This window comes from Phodopus roborovskii, unplaced genomic scaffold (assembly GCF_943737965.1).
Source record: "Phodopus roborovskii unplaced genomic scaffold, PHOROB, whole genome shotgun sequence".
In the NCBI taxonomy this organism is placed as follows: Eukaryota; Metazoa; Chordata; class Mammalia; order Rodentia; family Cricetidae; genus Phodopus; species Phodopus roborovskii.
The window spans coordinates 671892-693037 of NW_026126623.1; the positions used below are offsets into that span (position 1 = coordinate 671892).

Below are 21146 nucleotides of genomic sequence, written 5' to 3' on the forward strand. Positions count from 1 at the left end.
ACAGATCCTGAGAAGTGTTCATGACTCTGGGAACTGAACCCTGACAAATTTATGTGGTAAGATAATATTACCTATGCCTAAACTTTAGATTTTCTTTCACATTTTTTAGTGGGATAGGCATTTATGGATTTCTCTAGGTGACATTGAGGATCACCTCAGAGACCCAATATCATAAACAGCCACCATAGGGTCATTTTTATACAGTATAAAATAGACTTGACCTGGGCAGGACCGATCTGACTTGTAGCTTGAAGGATGTGTTTATGTCCACACTGAACTTTACATTAACACTGAATAATGTGAACCCTGAGCAGAAAAGAAAACAATACAAATGTGGAGTGAAAAACATATTAAAAAATTGGCTTCCAGTTTGTGATCCTCTCCTGATTAGCTCCCCGAGTGCTGGGATTACAGTACATCATTCCTGGACATTTACTTCACATCATTGCTCCTGTAACAGATGTTGCTTCCTAGTGCAATCCAAGTGCTTCTGCATGGACAATGCCCAGTAATAACTAAAGGGTCAGGAGACTGACAGCCAGGCTTTCTTAGGGTTCTTACTGTCCCTTGCAATTATAATGACAGATGAAATTGAAGGGGCTCAGGCCAAACAAGTGTACCCTTGTTTTATAGAAAGTTTGACAACTCTAACCCCACTCTTCACCACTAGGTTTAAGAAGCTAATTAAATTTAAGATCCATCTGTTGAATGACTTCTATGATTCACCCTCAACAGCCAGCTGCAGCAAGGTACTGTGAGGATGTACAGACTGAGTCAGCAGCTCCCTCCGTCACCCATCTTCCCTGAGCTGCTCTCGTATAACTTGGCTCTGGAGGAGTCGGTGGAAGAGTCCCAGCCTCATAGGTGAGCCCAGAAAAGGAGAGAGACAAGGAGGAGGCAGGACTGTTATTGCACAGGGTAAGCGTGGATGGTGGCATGGCTGCTACCAGGATTCTTAGACAATTTCCTTCATCCTTCCATTTCTTCACTTCTAAAACAGGGATAATTCACAGGGGTTGTTGGAAAGATTTTGTGCAATAACACCAAAGAACCAAGAGCATATCATCTGGTATGCGGCAAGTCCTCACCCTTGTGTACAGGCAAGCTTTCTTTCTATTACTAATTACTGCTTCAGTGTAAGATTAGAGCCATGGCAGTCAAGGGAGAGGAACACATGAGCTGGGACTCAGCTATTTAATGCACAGGACATACAGTAGGAATCACAGTTCCAACCAACCAGAATCTGGAACATGGGCGGGGCTGGAAGGCACTACCTTGAAAAGTGAGCATCATACATCTCAAAAAGGAAGTGGTCCAGGGCAGTGATGAGCTGACAATGAAGCCAAGTGTCAACAAGAAGGAATGGAAGATACAACTGTTTCATTCACTTCACAATAGAGCAAGGTTATTATCCAGCAATTAATAAACACTGCTAGTTCTGATTCATAATTCAAGTAGTTCAAAACATTTTAGACTAAATGCCTAGGAGATTATAAAAATATAATGTACATTTTACCCTTACTTAAGGGTATTTATTAAAATTTCAAATTTTAGGATCTCAAGTTTAGATAGTCCTAATAATTATTAGAAAACATCCCTTTAATTTAGTATTGTCATAGCTGTCACTCATCATTTAGCTTAAAGCAGGTTCACTGAATAGTAATGTCATCTTGCCACTGAGATTGTGCTACATATTTGCCCCCAAATGCATGATGTAGCAAATTAATTCATATCCATGCTCATGCTCATCACTCCAAGTAACAGTATGTCCAGATGAGGATCTAGGGCTGGAGAGACTAAGCCCTTGTAGTGTAACAGTGAGGACCTGCATTTGAATCCTGAGAGCTGATGTAAAAGCTGGGTACTGTGATCTCAGTGTCCCTGCAGCACAACAGGAGGTGGGGACACAAGAGGATGTGAGAGCTCACGGGCCAGCTAGCCTGGCATCCACAGCGGCCCACAACTTGCTTCAGAAACCGTGGGAGGTGAGGACTCACATTGGAGTTGTCTTCTGACCACCAGCATGCCATGGTACAACACAGACACACAGACACACAGACACACAGACACACAGACACACAGACACACAGACACACACACACACACACACACACACACACACACACGGAGCAGGAGGAGGGAAAGGGAGTGTGATTGGGAAGGTGATATTTTTTAAATGAAGATTTAATCACTAATTCTGACACCTTCAGGAAGTACCCACAACACCTATCTGCCATCATGGAATGCTACAGGCTTACCCTCCCTCCCTTCCTCCCTCCCTCCCTTTAGCAGAAACATCTTTTCATTTAACATAAGGAGCAGGAATGAAAGTGCTAGTGCTAGCTAGAGAGAACACCCTTGTCCTGATGAAGTCTCAACCGGGAGTTACTTAGCAGCTCTGAAAAGCTGTTCCTTTGCCTTCATTCTTTGTTTCCTTCTTTATTGAAACATGTCTTGCTATGAAGCCCAGCATGGGCCTGCACTCTGAGCAATGCCCCTGACTCAGTGCAGGGATGACACATGGGGCTTTGTATTAGCCTTTAGAAATGCCTCCTTGTTTACCTTCAGTTGTTTTGAAAGTGCCCCACCCCACCCCCCACCCCCAGCTCTGACTCAGCCATGGGGCCCTGGCACAGCTTTGTGTTCACACTGTTTCCGCTGCCTTGCTCTCTCCTGACTCTCCTTCTGGGGCAGCAAGCATGCAGATTTCCACATGGTCTGGCAGCCCCTTCTGTTCTCAGTCTTCTCGGCAGTCTTAAGGCCAGGTCACATCTGCCCTTCTGCCTCCCACGTCACTCCTTTTTGTAGGTTTAGCTTATTCTCCCATATGAAGCCACCAAACAATGTTTCATCTCAGGTACTATAGTTTATAGTTCTAAAACACTGTAATATTTCTTTCTATTCATGAATGCCAATTCTTTACTCATTGATGAAAGTTATAAGATTACCTTATTATCTACACCTTTTTAGGCCACCCCAGGTTGGTCTCTAAGCATCTTGATTCTTGAGAATGGGCCAAATTCCTCCAATCTTTACATGCCATAGAATTCTGAACTATATCGTAGACATTCATGCCAGGATTGCAGAGGCTCTAGATTCTGTTATATCCCTCTAACGCTTAAGGGAAACACTAGTATATTTGTTCTGTCTTGAGAGATGGATGACAGCTCAAATAACACTTTTGTTATATGCACTTGGACTGCTCTGGACCTGCTCCAAGGAGGTGCAATTTGGATACCCAATATTGTTTAAAGTGTTGGGAGCCCTTACATAAAATGTTTGTGAACAAAGGAAACCATCAGCAGAACAAACAGCCGTGCTACAAAAATTAAAAAATTAAACACAAAATTGCCAATCAATAAATGGGTTAGCTGGGTGTAGTGGTCCATGCATTTAAGCTCAGGAGACAGAGGCAGGCTGATTCTATGAACTCAAGGCTGGCCTCATTCACATAGTAAATTCCAGACCAGCCAGGGTTATATAAATAAGATATGTCTCAAAAAAAAAAAAAATGACTGAATGGACAGTTTTCAGAAAGAAAGAGAGACAGAGAGACAGAGAGAGGGAGGGAGGGAGAAAAGAAAGGAGGGAGATAAATGGCCAATCAATATTTCATGTAACATCAGGGAAATGAAAATCAAAACTACTTTGAGATTCTATTTCGCCCTGGTCAGAGTGGCTGCCATCAAGAAAACAAATGACTGACAATGAATGCTGATGAGGACTCTTTACTCACTGCCAGTAGGAATGTAACCAGTGCAGCCATAATACAAACAAGTGTGAAGATTTCTTAAAAACTTAGAAACGAACACCCGCATGACTCAGCTGTGACACTCCTGGGCACATAACCAGAGGACTAGACCCTAGTGCACAGACATTTGCTGTTCTAGTCACAATAGCTGGGAAATGCAACCAGATAGATTCTATCAACAGACAGATGGATAATGAAAATGTGGTATGCATACACAATGAAATGATATTTCACCACAACGAAAAGTAAGACATTTCCAGAAAATGAAAGGATCTGGAAATTATATTAACCTAAGAACCCCAGACTTAGAAAGACAAATACTGCACATTCTTTCTCATATGTGGATCCTAGCTTTCAATGGTCATAGGTATGTATACATGTGGGTGTGGGTTGTGGAACTAGAGTCTATGAGAGAGGGAAAAGAGGTGCTGATGAGCACATGCAATGTGAAAGTGGACAGGGGCTATCAGGGGTGAAGAGGATAGATAAAAATAAATCATGCTTGAGACATTCTTTGTATGCTAATTCAAGGTAAGTAATTTAAAATGTACTATAGGTTAGTAAGTCAATTCATGACATATTAACAAACAGTTTCCATTGACTTGGGAAAAAACTAAAATTAGTCTATGATCTAAAAAGTTTTTAGTATACGGGTTCAACTGAGTTGAACAATTCTATTACCTTGAGTGACTGCATGTCAAACCACTAGATCGCTTAGAAATCCAGATCCCAGATCCAGATCCAGCCCCAAATGTCCATGAACAGGCTTGTTTTCTGGAGCAATACCCATGTGGGACCACTTTTACCATCAAGTGCTCCTGCATACTCAATGTGCCACCCTGAGTGGTACTAGAAAACTCCCTGAGCACAATGTAGAGGAACTCAAAGCATTTACCACCACAGTAAGAGACAGACAATCCCAGCAAAGATAGAACCTGTGAAGCCAGCAAACTGCACGGATGTAACTAAGCTATGGCTATGGCTACCAGCCAGCCTCTCCTTGGCTCTCCAAGGTTCCTTCCCACTCCTAGCCAAGGCTTCCTGAGATGCTTCTTCCACCATAAAGAGGGCTGACCTGTTTAATTGACAGGATTTAATGTGTGACTCTGAGCTGGGACAACAGTTAGTTCACACTCTAGGTGTCAATCACCCCTTCTCAGGATATTTACTATTTGTACTGTTATTTTTGCCAGAATAAGCATTTAAATCTTGTCTTTCTAGTAACTTCTAGCACAGTCCTGACATGCTTGCTAGTGTCTGGTATTTGAACAACAAATACACAATGAATAGGGGTTAACTTCGTTCACATTTCTATAAATATCAAAGTTCACTTTCTATAAATATCATGAGACTTCTGAAATGTCTCTGGATAATTTTTTATTTATATTTAATGGATTTTTGTATATTTTATACTCCATTCTCTAGCCTTCCCCAGGGTTTATTGTGTGTGTGTGTGTGTGTTTATAACATAAGCAAAATATCTAAGGTAGTGTTCTATATATAGACATGTATTATGGACCAGATTTTTACATTATGTTCTACAGGTGCCTAAAGCTGTGCTCACACTATACTGCTGGAGCTCGGATTCCTGGATCCTTAAGCTGAGCAGGGCTGTTGTGCTTTTATACCTGGGGCTGCAAGGCAGGGGAAGCAACGTGTGCAGGAGTGAATAGAGCCTGGTTGCCAGTTCATGCATCAGTTTGTACAAGTCCCTTCCATTCTGTCCTTCCCTGATTCCTGGCTACACGTAAGGGCCATGAGGACTAGTATGCATCACTTTGCTCACCACGGTATTTGCTTTGCGGTAACCAAACAGGGAAACTGCTCACTAAACACTCTGCAAATGGATAGGTCGCCCACATTCCTGTTCCAGCAGGTGCCCTTGCTAGACCCCAGGGCACACGCACCTCTCTTTCTGTCAGGACCATCTCTGTGTCTTTCCTCTCTCCTACAGAAAGGCAGGAAGGCACCCAACTCTGACTGGGCATGGGGGCCTTGGCTTTTGGTTTATTTTATAGGCTGAAGGAAGAGGGACAAGGTGGGATCTCTCTTCAGCATCCTCCAGAGTTATGAAAATGTTTTGTCATTTAAATACTACATAAAGAAGTATCATTTTTAGACATAAATTAGGCTACATGACCTAAAAAGGGTAAATGGCTTAGGACTCTCATGACAAGAACACTCACAGTTTCAGGTTAAAGCAGCAGACTGGAAATGCAATAGAGTCTATTTGTAAGCTGGACTGCACACACCCCAATGTCAGTATCATAAAACTGGGTGTTACACATGTCCTATCAGTAATCTTACTTTTCTGTATTACTATTGATAAGCTCACAAAAGTATGAAGAAAACAGAGACCGCTAACTAACACTGTTATTTTTTTTCCTATTATCAATTTCCCCAAATGTTTGGCATGCTCCTAAAACCCACTACCACTGCTGCCGATACAAACTTAAAGATGAAAAACTTTCTCTTCTGAGCAAAAAAAGAACATTCTGGCAGTCAGTAGTGCTAAACAACTGTGATTGCCTCCCTGTGGTAGAGGCAGAACTGATCTTTCAGTGCAGGCTGAGTCAGAGTGGGAGCTTGCTTACATTTTTCGTGTGCACTATTATGACCCAGGTCATTCTGCTCTTACCATGGAAGAATCACACTAGAGTAAAACCCTTTAGGAACTCACTGAGGTATGACTTCGTGGTGTCACGTCTGTGACAAAGTCAACTGTAGAAGAACCATTTAGCTAAAACCCATAACACAATCTATTGTTCCTGGTTCAAGTCAGTTTTGAATTTCATCAGCCTGGACCAGCTCAGTTTGTCCAAGGCTTCCTGTGATAACAACTGTGCCCTCTTCCCGAGGGAAAGGCACAGCTCCTAGGATGGCGCTCTCTGGGGCAATCAGCTCTTACTACCCATTCCCTGGAGCCAGGCCCACACAGAAGCAGCTGTCCTCGGTGTTCAGTACTGCCACCTGTCTTCTCGCTGGGCTACATGGAGAGAGAGTCGGGCTCTGCAGCTGGCTGGGAGTGAGGATTCAAATGTGTTAGCTATGCCGTCTCACGGTATGCCTTGGGCTGCTCAAGCGGGGTAGGTAAACAGGAGTGTGGAGTCCTTTCATGGCACACCACCTGGAGCACTTCAACCAGGTGCTTGTGGTGTCCAGCTTCTAAAAGCCTGTGAAAAGGGGGTTATTGGTGCCCTGAAACATCTGCTTGGTTCCTGGACTCATGATTCATAAGAAGGGACTACGTCTGCTGCTGACTTCTAAATATTTAAAATTGGTAAAGTCTTAGATAGTATAGCAAATTGTCTTTGCAATCATGTCCCAAGGGAGAAAAATCTTTTAGCATAGTGCCAATTCCTCTACTTTCTAGAGTTTATAATGGTATGTGTGGTAGCATAGACATACAGGAAATTTTCATGCTCCAGACTTGTATATACGATTTTATTCATCACTGAAGACAAAAGCAGAGCTATTTCGATAATAAAAAAGAAAATGCATATAGTCTCTTTTTTTTCTTTAGCCTGGAAAGTAGTAACTCATTGCACCACACCTTCCTTAACTGAACTCCACATATGATATTCTAAACCGTTTGACTAATATTCTTAGTTCATAAAGATATTTGGTTTAGCCTATTAAGGGCAAAGATAAAATCAAGTAGAACTATCAAAACGCACTCATCTGTTTTTTACCCCAGCTGTGAAGCCTGCCTTACCCATTGCACCCGATGACTTTGTTGTAGAGATAGGACGGCAGGCCTTTCAGGTGGGTGTTGTTATCCACATACACGTACTGCAGTTCTCGAGAGCGCCCTAAATCTGCATTAGAGAGAGCAGTGCTATAATTCCTTTAGGAAGACAACATTATAATATCAAATGCAACGTGTAATGCATACAACATCGTAAACAACCCCAAACTTCTATTTTGGAAGGAAAAAAAATGACTTTAATTCTGAGTGTACAGTTATGGCAGTTGTAATATTGGCTTTTGGTTCAGAAAACATGGCATAGAAAACCTGCTTGATCTAGACTTTAATTTTTAAACTAAAAGATGAAAAAGATGAAATTATCAGTAATAGAATATTTAATTTCGCCTTTTATAAACTTCGACATTTTAGACAATTTCAATTGACTGTTATAGGGCCCTCGTTTTCTGTTTTTTAACCACAGAAAATGTTAAACAAAGTAAGATGACAGGTCTGGTTAACCAAACTGACTTGTGCTCCCCACCTGGACTTGACTTTTGTTGTGTGGTGTGTGTGTGTGTGTGTGTGTGTGTGTGTGTGTGTGGTGTGTGTGTGTGTGTTCCAGGGTGCCTGTCTCTGCACTACAAGTGCAGTGACTACAGAGGCCACTAGCACTGGAGTTGTGATATTTGTGGGTCACCATGTAGGTGCTTAGAATGAACCTGTGGCCTCTCGATGACCAGCCAATGTTTTTAACCGCTGGCCATCCTCCACACCCCCTCCTTTGTGAGTGTGCACATGTCTGTGTGTGTTTCTGTAGGTCACAGATTGATGTCAGATGTCTTCTGGGCCTCTCACTGAACCTGGCACTCACCAACCTGGCCACACTGGCCAGCCAGTGAGCTCCAGAGATCCTCTGGTCTCCGCCACCCCCCACCCCAGCACTCAGATGGTAGGCTTGCTCACACCACCAGGCCTTGTTCTTCATGTGAGTGCTAGGAATCTGAACTTAGCTCCTCAGGTTTATATTAGCAGGCATTTTACCTACTAAGTCATTGTCCCAGCCCCTATCTCTGCCCTTTAATTCTGCTGCCCTTTGATTCTTTGCTTGGCTGAACTTTAGTCAAGTTCTTGAACCTTCTGTTACATTGCCTCCTTCTGTGTACTTCCCTGTAAAATCTGGTTTTAATGAAGAGCCCTGCTAAATCAGCTTAGCAAGAACTGTCCGTTGATGTCTGATCATCCTCCCTTACCTCCCAGAGATTTCTGATGGAAGAATACTGTCAGGTTAGTATCCCCTTACCCTCTTAGCTTCCCATCCACGGATCCTTACCCTGCTGACCCTTACCCTGCAACATGACTGCCAGTTTTGATTTGCCCTCACTGTACTTGGAGTTGTTTTAATCTCTCTTCTATGACAAGACCCACAGCAGAAGTTCCTGTATCCACTCCAACGGTCTACTGTGCTTTAAAAGGTGTCACTGGATACTTGTTCTCTTTAGACACTACACATATCAAGATTCCTCCTGTGTCATCTTCCCTGGGATGAGAGATTGGAGGAAGGTGATGAGCGGTGGGCAGCAGAGTAGCTAGGGGTCAGATAACTTAGGAGCCAGGCAGATATGGTAATATGTAACTCCCCTGCAGCTGCTGGATGAGGAAGAAGTCAGACACAGCCCAAATCCCTATCGGAAGAGATGGCAAAGTGGAGCTGAGACCTGTGGACCTGCAATTAGGGGCTGGGATGGCGGTCCATTTCTTCAGGGTCACCACAGGGAAAAGAGGTATGCCAGAGAGAGGCAGAGGCCACATGTCATCGGGAGATAGCAAGGCAATGGAGACAGGAAAAACTGGGAAGGGCTCCCAGTGAGGAAATGAGGGAACCCATATCCACATGTGTCCACTTTAAAAAAGCACTTTCAAGCCCCAGGCCAAATTCTCCACGATTACAACTTTGAGCCTACACAAATGTCCTTTTGTTTTTCCTTAGAATCTTCCACAAAATTTTGCTCAATAATTTTAATATTGCCCATAATTTTTCCATGGATCTTGTTTTCAAATATCACAGAATTATGAAAATAATGACAATTTTTTTCTATCACCCTTTTTCTGGCCACACTCACTAACTAGAATTCTTCTGTAAGGAGGAATCATCCTTTGAACATATTTTTATACTAGTTTAGAATCATAGACCTCTCTGTTGTGAAGAATGAAAACCCAATACCATCATTATTTTGTCCTGTTACACAAATGCTCAATCTTGGCAATTAGGAATGATGGTGGGTTTGCGTCTAGGTTCTTTTAACAAGTCCTCATTCTTTTCTGACCATGTCAAGGCATTCTGGCGTCATGATATACTGCAGGCTTGGCTCACAATTTCTCTGGCAAAGCCCTGAAACTAACACTTCTCCAAAGAGTCCTACCTTCTCTTCTTGGAGAAACCCAACCTATGAACCAGGTTAGTACTGAAGCCGCAGCATTTGAAGATCTTGGGGTCTGGGAAATGTGCATGTGCAGTGACCTCCATGAAGACATACATCTCAGGTGCTAGAGATGAGCTCTGAGGAATGAGCCTTCTAGGCAGCTTCTCTGGCATTGGCAATATGACCTTCTGACAGCATGCCTGCCTAAAGTCCCACTAACACTGTGAGAGAGCAACCTCTTACCCACAGGAAACAATTCATGTCGTATTTAAAAACTTTTGCTAATTATGGCTGAGAAATAGAATCTTAGCATTATTTACATTGTAATTTTCGAACTGTGTATAAGCAACACCCCTGCCCCTGCCCCTCCCCCCACCAATATTCTATCATGCTCTTGGAATTTTTGTCCTTTTTTTTTTTTTTTTTTTTTTTTGGCAAAGCACCCTTTCTCTGTTACACATTACAAATATTTCCTTTCAGTTTGTCAGTTGTCATTTGACTTTGTTGGTAAGTGTTTTCTGATATACAAAAAAAAGTTGCAAACCAACCCCCGCCCCTCCCCCATATTAGAATGCTAAGGCTGAACTACACAGTGATTCCAAGACCTGCCTGAACATCTAGAAGAGCATGTCTCAATAAAACAAAGGCCAAAAATCAGACTATTGACAGTGTTAAATGCAAATTCACCAAGCTTCTCCCCCTGCCTCTGGACCTGTAGACAGCTAGACAGCCTGTCTTTGTGCCGCACAGGGCAAAGCATGGTTCATCTGCTTCCTTTCGGCACTCGTGGGGTTTCCTTTCCCACTGATCCCCTTCTCTCTTTCTCTTTCCTGTTTGTTTATACTCACAGTCATAATTCACTTGAAATCTATCCTTATGTTTAGCAGAAAATACTTTAGCATTAAACATTTATGTTGATGTACCAATTTATTTTTCCATTTCTGAAAAATGTTTTGCTTACCTACACCAGAAAGAAAAACGAAAGACCTCAAAGATGGCCTAGTGGGTAAATGTGCTTGCTGCCAAGTCTGATGAGCCAGTGCCATCCTCAGGACTCACACAGTGGAAGGAGAGAACAACGCCTGCTAGCTGTCCTCTGACCCCCACACACCACCACGACACATGCACACAGCACACTGCACATGAATGATAAGAAAAAATGTCTAAGATCATCAAAAGGGGAAAAAGTCACCAAGTACTCAGAGTCCAGGCTCTCTAGCTCCAAACATGCCACGTCCACAATGAGAGAGGAAGTCAAGTGGCTGTGGCATCGGCACTGGGGCACAAGCGCCACATATGCTAATGGGTCCAACACGACCTGGCCCTCCAGCTTTATCAGGGATAAGGCTCACATGAAAAGAATCTGAAGTGTAAACCATTATGCGGCATACTTTCAAAGTCTTAAAATACATATGTTCCAAAATATTGAAAACTGCTCTTAGTGAACCAAAACCATTTTACATTTACAAAAACAGGTGAGAAAAATATCAACTGATCAATACCATATTCCATTAACAATAGGAAGGCCTTAGAAATCCACTAAAAATATCCATCTCTTCACAATACCTCTGACAAAAGTTTTTAAACACAAACATTTACATAGTTTAAAGACATAGAAAACTTTTATATATATTTTATATATATAAATAATTATATATATATATATATATAATATGTATATATTATAATTAGGCTGCTCATGGTGGCACAACCTTTAATTCTGGCACTTGGGAGGCTATGAGTTCAAGGCCAGTCTGATCTAAATACCAAGTTCCAGGCCAGCCAAAGATATGTGGAGAGACTGTCTCAAAAACAAAACAAAATGAAACAAAATCAAAATTATAAATGGTCTGTGGTCTCAGATTTGCCTTTTGGAGCCCCTGGGGGCTCACAGAAAGCCAAGTGAAGATTCTTGGATTTGAGCAGCAGTAAGGCTCAAGTAAGGACATTAACAATTAGGAAAAGTAGAGATTAGAGTCAGCCAGCCTGAGTTTGAATCTTCATTCTCCTACTTACTAGGTATGTGACCTTAGGATCTCATCTAACAGGGAAAATAAAACTGTCTCCTAAGTTTGATAAGAATGACTAGGTTTATAAAAGATTAAGCAGAATTCTTGGTACAGAGCCTTCTCAAGTATATGGCACTTACTATTCTCATTATTATTAGTAAGTGACACACTGGGAAGTGTGGCCAATTAAGAGAGAACTTTCTCTGGCATGCAGCAAGGGCACTAATCCTTTTCTATACTTTAATTGCATAGAAAGACTTGGAAACTATGGCCTCTGGAGATGATGATTCATTGCTTCAAGCCAAGGACACAAAATGGGACATGACAGAGGAAGCACCTCTCTGCTCTAATATACCACAGAAGCTCCTGTGCAAATTAAATGAGGTGACACGCAGAGATCACAGCACCAAGTTAAATACGCACCGACACTTGCTACTTCTCACATAGTTTAGCCTTCTCTCCTCTCCTTGTTCTATGTGGGGAAGACGATTAGTTCATGATTTTAAAATACTACTTAGCTTACGTTTCATCTTAGGGAGAATCTGGCCAGCACTTCCTGAGCACTTTGTAATATATTAGATATGCTTCTTGTAAGGATTCAGGCATTACGCTGGCCTGCCCCTGTCACCTGGAAGAATGCACTCAGGCAGTACTCTGGTCAGCCCAGGGTTCCATGAGTACTAGTCTGCAGACAGGTGTAAAGACCCCTTTAAAAGTCAGACCCCTGCCCACTTGCACTCTTTTGCTTTCTCTTCCTCTCTCTCCTGCTTTCGGTTGGCCACCCCGCTACCCCCTTTTCTTCTCTCCCCCACTCTCCCCCTCTCTCCTCTTCTGTTCCCGGTGCCTCTATGTCTCTTCCCTTCTCCCTCACTCCCCTATCTAAATAAACCCCTCATTCAAGCTCTGTCTGCCTGGCGTGTTATTCCCACCGCCTGGGTCACCCTCACCTGCTATGGAACCTGCTGTGCTCTCCCATGAGCTCCCTTACCTTGGGACCCCACTGACCTGAGACCCTCACTTGGGACCATCCCCACCCCTTCTCCAGCCTTTAGTCATATAACTGTAACTAAAGAACAACACTCTTAATAGTATTATTTTGTTCTATAGCTGAATCAAAACTAGTATCAACTGTGTTAAAATCTACTACATAGCTTCTTAATATTTGCAAGTAGCACAATCTGAAGGGGGGGAGGAAGGAAGGGAGAATGAGGGAGAGAAGGGAAGAGGGGAGGTGGGTGGGAGGGAGGGAGGGAGAGAGTCTCTCTGTGGGTGTCTCTAATGGCACACTATTAGTGTGCTTGGAGTCAGAACTGAGCCTGGATCCTGGTTCCCTACTTGGTAATGGATTCCTGACTCAGAGTATCTTCCTTTGCTGGACAATGAGAATGATGATGTAACAGCTCATAGATTTGTGAATCTATGAAATCAGTGTACATGGCGTCAAGCTCAACAGAATGCACAGTGACGGGCGCTCAGCACATCTTGGTCACTTACCTCCCTCGTCAGAGTGTCCAGAGATCAGAAAGGGGGGAGGAAAGAGCCTGAAGAGAGCCTGGCGGCTGTTTTAGCTGACACAGCACAGCCTACTGGCGAAGTTGAGACAACCCCATGTCTGGCAAGGTCCCAGGCTGAGAAGGCTGTGCTCTGGCAACCTTAGGAAAGCATGCTCTCACCTGGTCAGAAATACAGTCCACTGGCAAGACTCCCAAGCACAGAGGACCAGCATTTTAAATAAATGAGGCCGAAGTATGAGTACCTGCTGCATGGAAGACCATCCTTGAACTGTTTTACCCAGACTAATCTGGAACTCACTAAGCAGCTCAGGCTGTTGACAAACTCAGCAATCCTGCTACAGGCATGAGCCACTATGCCTGGCACACGCGCGCGCGCGTGTGTGTGTGTGTGTGGTTATGTGTGTGTATACATACATATATATATATATATATATACATATATGTATATACACATACAAACACACACACACACACACACACACACACACACACACACACACATATATATATATTATGTCATGACCATTGGTGTTTTGCCTGCATGTGTCTGTGTGAGGGTGTCAGAAGCCCTGAACTGGAATTACGGTAGGTTTGAGCTGTTATGTGGATGCTGAGAATTGAACCTAGGTCTTCTGGAAGACCAGTCAGAGCTCTTAACCACTGAACCATCTCTCTCAGCCCCAGTTCTTAGATTCTTTTCTTTTCTTTTCTTTTCTTTTTTTTTTTTTTTTTTTTTTTTTTGAGACAGGGTTTCTCTGTGCCTTTGGAGCTGTCCTGGAACTAGCTCTTGTAGACCAGGCTAGCCTCAAACTCACAGAGATCCACCTGCCTCTGCCTCCCGAGTGCTACCACCACCTGCCTCATACTCTTAACCTAGAGAAATCTTCACTCAGTAATAGACTTTGGAAGAGACTACTGACCTACTAATTAATAAGATAATGGCTTATTTTCTTCATTTGATTAATATTGTTTATTCATATTAATGCACTAATATATTATGCTAAATAAGCATCATAAAAGGACATTTCTAAAGACTTCTTATGGCACCCGGGCAGCAAAGGCAGGCGGCTCTCTGTGAGCAAGAGACCAGCCTGGCCTACAGTAAGTTCTACTTCAGCCAGGGCTATGAAGAGAGACCCTGTCTCCAGAAACCAAAACCAAACACACACAAACAAACAACAAGAAAGCCTTGTGAGAAAAGGCTCAATATGTCAAACTTGGAAAGCATACAGTTATCTGACTGCCCAGATTTTAAAGCCATCAATAACTTCAGGTTGTTTTTCTTTCTTTGTTTGTTTGTTTTTATTTTTTTCAAGACAGGGTTCCCCTGTGTAATTGCCTTGGGCATCCTGGCACTCACTGTAGACTAGGCTGGCTTTGACTCCCAGAGATTTGCCTACCTCTGCCTCCCAGGTACTGGGATTAAAGCATGTGCCACCACCGTCCAGTTTTGGGTGACTTTTTAAAAGAACTATTCCACATCCGACATCTCAAGTAGTCCCTACCCCTCTTTTTTTTTTTTTTTTTTTTTTTTACAAACTCACAGATCAAAGTTTGTTGTTTAAAAATTAGCAAAAGCTAGGAGTCCTGCACAAACCCTAGTTCTTTTTCCTTTTTTCAGCCCCAAGGCTCTGGCATATGCAGTCCACATGGCTGTAGGAACAAAAAGCTCCTATGTGTTCTGGCTATGGCTCTCTTAACCACACAGTATGAGCAAGCACAGAGGGATGCACACCAGAACAGAGCAGGGTCTGTGTTCATTATACCCCCTAGTATAAAATTCGTTTACTTATCAAAAGAAGAATAATATGGTGGGACCAACAGAAACTAAAGCACCAAAATTGGCTGCTTGCAATGCTCTATCATTGTCAAACCAGCCATCTTAGTTCAGTAAGCCAGATCTCCAGTCTTGGTTACACCATTTCAAATACTATAAAACACTGGGTTCCCTGAACAACAAACTCAGAATAGTTTACAGACTATTCCAAAATGACTTTCAAATTAAGCTAAATCACCTCTATGATCCCCTCAACAACAAGGACACTTCAGCCACTTTTCTGGAACAATAAATCCCCTTAGGTGCTAACTTTTTTGAACACAGACCCATGCACCAGACTCCATTACATCTTTCACACAGTCATAGTCACTCTGATATATTCAAGATAAAATTTCAGGGTTGGCAAGATGGCTCAGTAGGTAAAGCACTTGCCACCACCCTGATAACCTGAATTGGATCCAAGGTCCCACATGGTAAAAGAAGAGCACCAACCACATCACGTTGTCTTCTGCACATGCGTGTTTGTCTTTGGGTGGGCGCACACGCATGTACGCGCATGCACACACACACACACACATTTAACAAAACACTCTCACAGTGGATTGTGATGCAATGAGATGCTTCCTTCTCTGAGGTCATAAATAGCTATCAAATAAACTGACTACACTGGATCTGAATGGTTGAAGGCTTCCTATGCTGTTGGCTTATATAGTCACACTCCAGTATCTCTATTTGCATTGCAGGGCATAACAATTTATAGTCTGATGCAAGAGCAAAAACAGATCGTACTGATGGGATACTGATGAAGAATTATAGAGTGGTATGCATTTTACATATACCTAACAAAATTCTTGTAATAGTGCTATGAAATGTGTTTCTATTGCTCTATTACTGATAATTAAAGACCTTTCCTATGGTGAAGTTCACAGACCCATTCAACTATAGAGCTGGAACTTCTGGCATAAGTGCCTGCTTCAGCATGATGTGTGTGGGACACACTATAAGAAGGGCTCACATAGAAATAGGGATGGCACTGCCCAGAGGAGCAAAGGATGCTGAAGGAACAAATCCCAGGCATCCAACTGTGAAGTCAGAGCTGGATCTACAAGAGGCATTGTCAAGGAAATAAGCAATGAAGAAAGCATGTCTTTGCTTCCTTTAAAAGATCAGAATACTAGTAGGTAAGTTCTGACTCACAGATTTCGGGCAGATACATTAAGGGCAGGAAAAATCTCCTTTAGGGAAGATCCTGGGGTGGGACATGTGCTAATAGCCACCCCACATAGTAGAGACCAGAGACTCAAAACAACTCGTTGTCCAGTGCCGTGGCCGACAGCCAAAGAGCACACTGTCTCTGCTACAAGGCATCCTGAACTGTTGCTTAGTTGGACTCAGGCCCATGTGTTTTAAACTTAAGAACTTTAGAACAACGCCTGATGGAAATTCCAGATTCTTGCTTTTAAGTCAACTAACGACATCATCCAGATTCGACCAGTACTGCACATTCTTGTCATCATTAAAAAAAAAAAAATGTAGCTGCCAGAACCAAATTAACAAAAAGCTTAGCTGCCGAGGATCTGGCTCCAGGCTTTGCCCTCACGGTACTTAGTTCCTAAATTTCACATCTGTGTCTTTCTGTGACTGTGTGACTGACTGACTGTTTGCTTGTTTGAGAAAGGATGCTCTGTAGTCCAGGATGCTCAGTCTCATTATGTGACTATGGATGACCTCGAACCCCCAGTTCTCCTGCCTCCGCCTTCCAAGTGCTGGGATTACAGACATGTGCCATCCCATCTGGCTTTGTTTTGTTTTTAATTAGTACTTTCAAGAGAACAGGGCTTGATTTTCCCATCTCAATCTCTTCCCTCCCCGCCAAATCCTACTCAGGCTTAGCAAAAAATACATATTTGTCCATATAAAGCTCAGCTAATCTCAGTGTGCTTTCTCATTACACACTAGCATAGAAAGTCAACATCTGGCCCATGTTTGCAGAAGCCACATTAAATAATCCCTGCTAATTCTCTAAGAAAATCTAAAGCCAGAGCAAAAGATTGGGGGGGGGGCAAGGTAGTCAGTCCTATTACATGACAGCAGAAAGGGACAGACAAGAAAAATGATTTTTATTACAATTACTTACAAAAGGGAGCACTGAATAGCAATTATCCATTTCTCTCTCTCTCTCTCTCTCTCTCGCTCTCTTCTCTCCCTTCTTTCCTTTCTTATCCCACCACATGGATGGATGTACATGTGTGTGGAGATCAGAGGTCAACCTGGCAGGTGATTCCTCAGATGCTGTCCAGCTTTTTTTCTGAGACAGGTCTCTACTGGCAAAGAGCTCACCTAGTAGGCTAGGCTGCCTCCTCCTCCCTGGGGTTAGGCACACAAGTGTGTGAATCACACCTCTTTTTTTTCTTTCTTTCTTTTCTTTTCTTTTTTTTTTTAAACAAGGGCGGGGCTGGGGCTTGAATTTAGGTGCAAGCACTTAGCCTAAGCTATGTCCCTAGCTCTGAACATCCAACTTAGCCTAAGCTATGTCCCTAGCTCTGAACATTCATTTTCTTGAAATTTGGATTCCAAAATTAAAACTTCATTCACTCTTAAAGTAAAATTTTTCTGGATTTTAATAAATTGACTAATCTCCTTTATTATCAAGGTTTCCTTTTCCATTACTTTCTACTTTGTAATTACTTTAATTTCTTTTTCAGTTTTTCATTTCATTAATATTTCTCCTTTGATTACAGACTCATTCAACATTATTATTACAGAATACAATTTTAGTCGCATATTTAGGTTTCCCTTTAGAAAGCAGTTATCACACTCTGATGTCAAGTGTAGATCTAACTCCATTCCTGGGACTGTCTATCCCCACCGTAATACATTTGCTAGCATCCCAATTCATTTCAGGCTACAAATTTAGCATTTAACTCCCAGCACATCAGACTCTCAAGGCAGTAGTTCTTCAAACTGCATCCATACACTTACCGTTCAGTAGAATAGACTTGACAAGAATCTCTGAGTCTGGGATCATGAAACTCAACCATTGACACATGCATCAAATATCACAAGGTATTCCATAAATACACATTTAATCTTGTTGTGTATAAGCCAAAAATTTAAAAAATGAAGTTGTTAGTTTCAATACAGCTCTAACGGTGGTTTTCAATCTGATTTAATATTTAAAAAAAACTAAATAGTAAGCCCTAATTTTTTTAGCAAATAAGGAGGAAGTGGGAATAAATAGGAAGCAATGCAAACAGTGCATACGGATACCACGCGTTTAGTCTCAGTGCATATTTCTAACACAAGCTTGCTACCCCTGGTTCCTACCAAAGCACGTAGACAAACTCCCAGTGTTCTCTTACAGTGTGGCAGACGGACAATTCCAACCCTTCTACATACCACAGTGGAGGAGGCAGTGCAGGCGCTATCACTGTGTTGGAGCACGTCCTTAACGCTCACAACTTCCCAAGGAAACAACACTTCACTAAGGGACAACTCTGGGACTCGTCTAGAAGCCCAGATCATTTTTCATTACTAGGCTCTACTAACTTTTAGACTCTCTCCATGACAATTTGTGCACAGGCTATTTTGTAAACTCCAATGTCACATGCCAAGTGTTCTTAAGAATTTATTCACTGGGGGGCTAGAAAAATGACTCAGCAATTAAGATCACTTATTGTCCTTGTAGAGGGCCATATTCAGTTCTCGGTGTCCACATGGGAGCTCGTAACCATCTGTAACCCCAGTTCTAGGAAATCTAATTCCCTTTTCTGGCCTTTGATTTTATCAGGCATACATGTGGTATAAATGCATACGTGCAGAGAACACACACACATAAAATACATATAAATCTTTTAAAACAAATAATTACTTTCAAAAATTACTCTTTTTACATGTGTGTATGTGAGCCATAGCATGCAAGTATGCATGTATATATATATACATACATACATACATACATACATACATACATATATATACATATATATATATATATATATACATATGCATGCTTGCATATGGAAGCCACAGGATAACTTGCAGGAGTCAGATGGTCCTTCCTCCTACCACATGGGTTCTAGGGATCAAACTCAGGTACTTGGGGTGGATGGCAAGCACTTTTACTAGCTGAGCCATCTTGTTGGCCCTCATTTATGGTTTACTACATAAACATTTAATAAAAATTTAAACTGCTAAAGTGGATTCTTCTCAATTGCAAGCACTGAATTTAGAGACACAGCACTTTCAGAGAGCTAAAACATGCTTTTCAGCAGCCAGCCTGTGCCTAGCAACCTGCCATCCCTGCATCTATTATTCAACATGGAATAAGTAGTAAAGATTCCCAAATAATTAGGCTAATCAATTATGCAAGGAAGGCCAAGAGCACCCGGGGGAAGAAAGCTTTTCTTCTCAGTAGTCTCCTGAACTCTCAGAAGCTAAGAGGTGAAGGCATAGTTCTGTGAGCTGGTCAGTCAACAGCAAAAACGTAGGTTTTGAGACTGCTGCTAACTTTCACAGCACTAGGCCCCAGTGACTGCTTTTTTCTGCCTATGCTGACAGTCATGGCTGTGAACAAAGCCTGTGAGCAGGCTCATCTGTCATTCAACTGTCATTGTACAATAATAATAGCAGCACCCTTCCTTCTGATGCATCTCTTCATCTCAGGAAGAACACAGTCAAAGAGCCTTAATGGGTTTGACAGTATTACAAGTGACTGCAAGAGCACACACTCAAAGACAGCTAATGGGTCCAACAGTACAGCACCCCATCCAAGTCATCTGTAGCCAGCTTCTGTAGCTGCTGCCTGAAGCAGCTAGCATCGGACAGCTGCTTAAGAAGCCCCATTAAAAACTGGGCTCCCTTCATCTGAACTTCAGTATGAATCTAAATTCCAGGAAGTGGTCCCCAAAATATGTCCTACCTGCCTCACAGAGACATCCCAGCACCCATCTCGCAAGACTTATGTCCCTGTGCCAAGTTCTAAGCAGCATGGCGAAACACAATGTTTTATATATCGCGCAGACTCTCTCTCTCTCTCTCTTTCTCTGTGCATGTGTGTGTATCTGTTTGTCTGAATGACCATAAAGAAGCACTCATATTTCCTACATTTCTAGATGTGAAAAAAGAACTAACTACCTGTTTCTCAGACCATTCTTAGAATCAGATGATTATAGTTTATCTTAAGAGTCCAAAGGAAGATTTCAAATGTATATACACTTCATCATCACCATGGAGATAGTCTTACATAATGGTCCAAGTTTGCCTAGAATGTACTACACAGTCTAGGTTGGCCTCAAACTCACAGCAACCTTCTGAGCAACACCAGCATTGAGCACAGTACATTTAGAAGCTGCCACAAAGCTGTCACTACTGAAACATAGGCAAGATTAGGCAACAAATGAGCAGGAGAGTGAGGAGCCATGGCTCTGTAGCTACTGCAGGGTGGGGGCCACCTGAGGGCAAGTTCAGGTCTGTGAAAAGTTAAGAGCTAAAACAAAGAGTAAGCAATGGCTTCCAAGAATTGGAGAGATGGCCCAAATGAGACCAAAATGGCAGAGTGAAACCTAGTAATAGAGACGGCCACCTTCAGTGTGGTTCCTCCTTATACAGACCAATTCTGGATATGGAGATGGAAGGGGCATCAGATTTATAACCAGAGTCCATGACCCAGTTCTACTACTGCTTGCAACTCTAGTCATATTACACAACTGTTCTTACATCAGTTTCTTCATCTGTAAGGTTAGTTTGTCAATGGGTTTATAATAAGTAGAGACTGTATGTGCAGCAATTAAACAGAATATTCAGCTAAGGAGACAGTGTACACTGATAGTTTATTATTCCTGCACAGTTACATTAATGTAGACAATAGTTCTCAGGCATGTGGTTTCTAATGGGAAAACACCTTACATGTATAGTTGTTGATGATAACAATAGAAAACTACAGAGGCAACATTGGACTTAATATGCTCATCTGTTTCTGGTAACAG

The 21146-nt window shown here is 42.2% G+C and overlaps 1 protein-coding gene across 4 annotated transcripts in view; it reads right to left on the reverse strand.

Moving 5' to 3' along the window:
- Lrrc28 (leucine rich repeat containing 28) overlaps positions 1-21146 on the reverse strand; it is a 132438-nt gene that overhangs the window by 19858 nt on the left and 91434 nt on the right. For 3 of the 4 annotated variants that reach the window (XM_051206515.1, XM_051206517.1, XM_051206514.1), the window contains one exon: positions 7467-7569. The exons of the other annotated variant lie outside the window; for it this stretch is intronic. In XM_051206515.1, the coding sequence (XP_051062472.1) occupies positions 7467-7569 (103 nt within the window). The remainder of the gene's footprint in view (positions 1-7466; positions 7570-21146) is intronic. 4 annotated transcript variants of the gene reach the window in all.